At 33.8% G+C, this 5,103-nt stretch overlaps 1 protein-coding gene across 17 annotated transcripts; it reads right to left on the bottom strand.

Annotated features, from left to right (window-relative positions):
* Nucleotides 1-259: 259 nt before the first annotated feature.
* Nucleotides 260-4,806, bottom strand: LOC107842717 (serine/threonine-protein kinase dst1). Of its 17 annotated transcripts, none has more exons than XR_007044987.1 (8): nucleotides 4,539-4,799; nucleotides 3,233-3,321; nucleotides 3,029-3,136; nucleotides 2,766-2,871; nucleotides 1,941-2,042; nucleotides 1,645-1,787; nucleotides 786-870; nucleotides 260-432 (listed from the first exon to the last, which is right to left on the bottom strand). XR_007044987.1 is itself a non-coding variant. In XM_047396988.1 (5 exons), the coding sequence occupies exons 1-5, from the start codon at nucleotides 4,648-4,650 to the stop codon at nucleotides 2,032-2,034; spliced, it is 426 nt and encodes a 141-aa protein (XP_047252944.1). In that variant the 5' UTR covers nucleotides 4,651-4,799; the 3' UTR covers nucleotides 1,940-2,031. The 17 variants fall into 17 exon arrangements, 2 of the variants coding, with proteins under 2 accessions (XP_047252944.1, XP_016542160.1); XR_001666030.2 differs by having other exon boundaries at nucleotides 1,941-2,031; nucleotides 4,539-4,796; XR_007044993.1 differs by lacking the exon at nucleotides 1,645-1,787 and having other exon boundaries at nucleotides 2,766-2,867; nucleotides 4,539-4,806.
* Between the last annotated feature and the right edge of the window lie 297 nt (nucleotides 4,807-5,103).

Raw genomic sequence — 5,103 nt, 5'->3', positions numbered from 1 at the left:
TTAATTTAGTAGGGCCCATCAATTTTCAATATCTAATTATAAATTCTAATTTAACTCAAATTTAATTGTTCCTTTAGGCATAACCTATAATCCAATATTTGTTCAATTCATATATCATTAATAACTAATTAAACATTGTAATTAACAAGCATATCAAAAATACATTGAACATTACACTTCAAAATTAAATTTTCAACATTAGCATCTTCAAACTCCAAATTTTCAACATTAAATAGTATCTTCAAACTCAAAAATCAAATTTAAACACAACCTTCAATATTCTAAGATTCACTTCAACCACATAATTACATCATCATAATTGAATATCCATGACAATTTGCAACAAAATCAACAACTGTCATTAGAATCGGTATCATCATGTGATCTCCTTGCACCCATGGACAAAATGGGTCCATTAACCGCATCACTTGGCTATATAAAAATACAAAATATAAAAATTCGTCAGATAAACTTTCAATCCTTATTATAAATAACTAGACTAATTATTTGCATTATGAATGATAAAAAGCAAAGATAAAAAGAACACATTATAGTAGTACAAAATTTAGAACTAAATTTTTAACATTACAACAGTTATTATAGTTGAACACAACTAAAAGGGCCCTGTACTTGAAATCTACAACCAATTGTAAGGCCATACTTGATGATGAAACCAAGTAACATTGAAGTAAAATTTAAAACTCCATCAATGAACCATCCTTTTCAAAGACCTTATTTGAGTCCCAATTTTATACCACTGAAATAAATTAAAGTTTTCAACTTACCAAAAGGGGAAAAAGAAAGAACGAGAAGCTGTTGGGGGGAATGGTCAGCCGGAGATTTAGAAATGGAGGGCGTAAAATACAGTACCTAACCACCATTCAAACAAAAGTGTTTAATTAGCACGCAATCGGCTGAAGCTGATTCAATAGCAGAACAAAACGACTACGTACAAACAATCAATGTAATTACAAAAAATATGAATTGGGGTAAAAATGTGAATACTCATTTTTGCCTTATCGTCTACACTCGTGGAATAGAAATATAAGTCTAATGTCACATTTTCCCTGGTACATAGCCAAAGAAACAGAAATGGTCAACCCACCAACTAGTGGATGAGACCTCTCTATTGGGGCAAAACTTTCAACACCCAATGTAATTAATTGGTGTAGTTCGAACACAATGAAGACATTTCTCGAAAAATAGAACATGATAATGACACGGGCCTATTATACTGTAAGACTTGTGCAGGTCTCAATTTCAGATACCTTAAATAGGTACATTTGGACAGTGCATCACTTCGATTAGACCAGAATGGATATAAGATTCATAAAGGCAACACCAAGTTGAGATTAGGGTGTCGTTGATTGGGATGACCATCCATAAGTACATACAAAAGTGCATCAGTTAAAAGATAGGGGTTGGGGTTGAATTTCCAATTTACTTTCCAAATGGTTATGTAGATTTAACAAAGGAGAAAAAGAACTTTGGAGAGATGCAATCATGACTAGACCATGAAGGGTTCGTGGTGTGCAAGCAAAGGAATTTACCTTTGAAGTTGATGATAACAAATAAGAAGTGGGAAATAATTGCAAGAATCATGGAACACTGCCAATAGATTGAGGGTAATGGCATAATACATACCATGTTACGTTTGGACATGGTTCTAGCCAGTTGTGCAGCAACACCAAAATCACCTTCTCATTTAGGTGACAAATTATTCCAGATTATGTAGAATCCAAGAACCTTTTCTTTCAAAACTAGCAAACAATATTCTGATTTTTTTCCTTAAAGTACGAGAAAAAAATTTCCATTCAGTTTTCAATACACCAAACAAGAAACTAACCACACTTTGAAGATCTAGTACAGTTAATAACTAATATAAAACAATTCAAAAGATGCTAAAGATAAAGAATTAAAAAGATAAAGAAAGTACTCACCCAACTTAATCTCTCCTTGATCAGTTAGCAAGATATTGCCACCTTTAATATCTCTGTGTAGTTTAAAAATAGAGTGCAGATAGGAGAGGCCCTACATCACATCTAACATTACTTCAGATGCAAATACAAAAAGCTGAAAAGCGTTTTATAAGAGATCCATTTAAGTAGATAATTCCACATTAATAGAAAAGACTGTTCAAAATGATTCAATATTAGAACCAGTATCTTGTCTCTGCACCATATCTTTTGAGATAATAACAGTTATGTGTATTTAAGCAAAACATCACATAGGTTATGCTGAAACCTTATCTCTGTTCCATGTATTTCATTAACCTTCCATAAACCTTGGAAAAGTCATCTCTTTTTTTAATTAAAAGGCAATATCTTCAAAAATGAGTAGCTTTTATCTCCACTATACAGGTAGAGGAAGGTTTGAAAGAAAGTCACAGTCTTACAATATTCTCTAGTAGAGTTGCAGGGTACGAGTTACAGAAGTACGACGAACACAGAACAAGTCTAAGGACATTATGGATAAAGATAGAATTATTACGCTTCTAAACTTCAACATTTTCAAAATTATAACTATGTTTTAGTTGGGAGCTAAACTGAAAGCCAGGAGAAGTAGGATAGAAAGGAATATTTATAACCGGTCGCAAAGGTAAAGAAGAAGTAATGTGGAGGATTCTGCAAACCATCTAAGCTAGTTTTTGTGAACCCTTTAATTTGAATAGAATGAAGGGGAAGAGAATCCCTCGACAAAAGGCAAGTGCATGACCTTGTATCAGAAGTTCATACACGTATACTCTAAACCAATATAAAGCATACCTTCAATGCCTCTCGACAAATAAATTATTTGATACTCCTCTAAAGCCTCGTCTGTAACATTCATCAAGTCAGCAACACTTCCACCCCCACAATACTCCTTTACTATCTGCCAAAAATTTATTTTTCCTCATAAATTAAATGAACTGAAGTTCTAGTATAGGTTGCAGACATTATAAAGGGGAGAACGGAAACAGAAACACTTGAATAAATCAGTCAAATCATGATTTAATTTTGAAGTCCAAAGAAATGATGACCCTTCATACCCAAAGGTACTCTTCTCCTTGGTAGCTACCAAGATAGCGAACAACATTTAGATGACTGCACTGCTGTAACATCTCAATTTCACCTCGAATTTCTTCATAGCCTTCATCCTAAAATAAAGACATATATCTATAACTACACATAGAGACAAACTGAACCACCTGAGATGAACTAATATTAGAGTCTAGAGCACAGAGCAAGCATACCCATTCAGATAATGATATGACTTTGATGGCAACCATTTCTGAAGTCCTCAAGTGTCGAGTTTTATAAACAGGACCGTATGAACCCTTCCCTATGTTTATCAAAGTCCTCTACTTCAGTTAATAAGAACAACAATAATAATAATAACATACCCAGTATACTCCCACATCATGGGGTTTGGGGAGGGTAGAATGTACAAAGTCCATACCACTACCTCAGAGGTGAGGTAGAGACGTTGTTTTCGATATACCCCCAGCTCGAGACTCTTCAGTTAATAAACACAATGGTTGTATAACAAAAAAGGTACAACTACACTACCAATGTTTTTCCAGTCACATAGATAAGAAGTAACATCCAATTCTTTTAATATTTACAGACAATATTGCACTTCGTATAACAAAACCAATGTCATACTCACTCATAAGATAAGACAAAATTGCTTTGCATGAGATTCACTAGGACTTCTTGTACGACTATGCTCAAAATCAAAAATATCAGAAGTATCTCGAAACAAGCTGACACAGTACATTTTTTAACCTTTCTTAATAAAGAGAAACGGTTTCATTATGTGCAAAACTGCCACAAAGTTGTGTTCTAATAATCCGATTTGATAAAAATTCTAGCTACATAAATAGTGAAATACTCATTCAAATAATAGCAACTACTACTACTAGTACATCTATGTCTCAATACCATACATTAGTCACATGCTCACAGCTATGTAAATTCTTAGTATCCTTTCTGTTCTACCTGGACCTGTTTCATTCAATGCTAAATAATATTTCTTTTACGACAAGGTCTATGCCAAATTCAACTGCAGACCAACTCCTACGCTAGAAGAAAAAGGGATTCCCAAGCATATGAGGCTCCCCTTCTAACCCTAACATATTTCATATTTTGACAAAATCACTGAAACGGGTAGAGTGATCGAGATTACGGGAATGAACCTAAAAAATTACGGGATTAAGCTGGCTTTCCAACTATATCTATATATCTTTTCATACAACATAATGTAATCCAACTTTATATAATTTCATGTGGTGCTTCCACATTTTCCACTGTCAATTTCTAAGGCGAGTTGTTAAGTATAAATGTACTGCAAAAAGACCACTATCCACTAGCACTATCTAGTAGTAAGGAAATTCAAGAAAAGAGTAAAGAACATCCATCTACACCATATATGCCCAATTTCACTCCCAAAAAAACTGCACATAATCTATTTCTTGGTAAACAAAGCAATAATAACAAAATTAACACAGTAGACCTGGAAACCAAGCCAAAAATTTGAAGACAAGCTAAAAGTATTACCACAGTACCAGTGACCGCAGGGACATCGACAAGGAACAACAATATTTCCAAAGCAAATAGGACAAATATCATCAGTAGGAGGCTTCTCCATTCTCAAAAATGCATTCTCCATCTCAACAACCACTAGACTCTTCGAAGATGCCTCATCTGGGGAGTGGGGAATGAAAGAGAGGGTCAATTAGGGGGAGAAAATGAGAGAGCGGGTCAGTGCTAATGCTGTTTAGAGAGAGAAAATATTTTGGCCAATTAAAAAAAAAGGGAAATGTTTGGCCAATTAAAAAAAAGGGAAAATGTTTTTTATGGCATAAGTGCTATTTTTTCGATTGATAGCGGGGATTTAAAACCCAATTGATATTGGGGGTTTAAAACTCCCACAAATTTATAAATTTTAGTGACAGATTTTTAATCCTCGCATTTTATATAATTTTAAAGTGGTTAAAATAACCCCTTCAAATAAACCCCGCAATTTTACCCATTTTTTGTAGTGAAAACATCTTAAAATAAAAAAGACAAATAAAGTACACAGGCAGAATTAATGCATACATAAAATAGAAGTCAGTACCAC

Source organism: Capsicum annuum, chromosome 9, assembly GCF_002878395.1.
Source record: "Capsicum annuum cultivar UCD-10X-F1 chromosome 9, UCD10Xv1.1, whole genome shotgun sequence".
Lineage (NCBI taxonomy): Eukaryota > Viridiplantae > Streptophyta > Magnoliopsida > Solanales > Solanaceae > Capsicum > Capsicum annuum.
This window is presented reverse-complemented; position numbering and strand designations above follow the sequence as displayed.

What these genes read in the sequence shown, in the direction of transcription:
- LOC107842717 (XM_016686674.2), bottom strand. Translation starts at nt 4,650, where the DNA reads ATGGAGAATGCATTTTTGAGAATGGAGAAGCCTCCTACTGATGATATT. An exon ending in CTGCGGTCACTGGTACTGTG is followed by an intron (nt 3,322 to 4,538) that starts GTAATACTTTTA and finishes TGATAAACATAG; the next exon opens with GGAAGGGTTCATACGGTCCT. An exon ending in AAGGAGAAGAGTACCTTTGG is followed by an intron (nt 2,872 to 3,028) that starts GTATGAAGGGTC and finishes AATTTTTGGCAG; the next exon opens with ATAGTAAAGGAGTATTGTGG.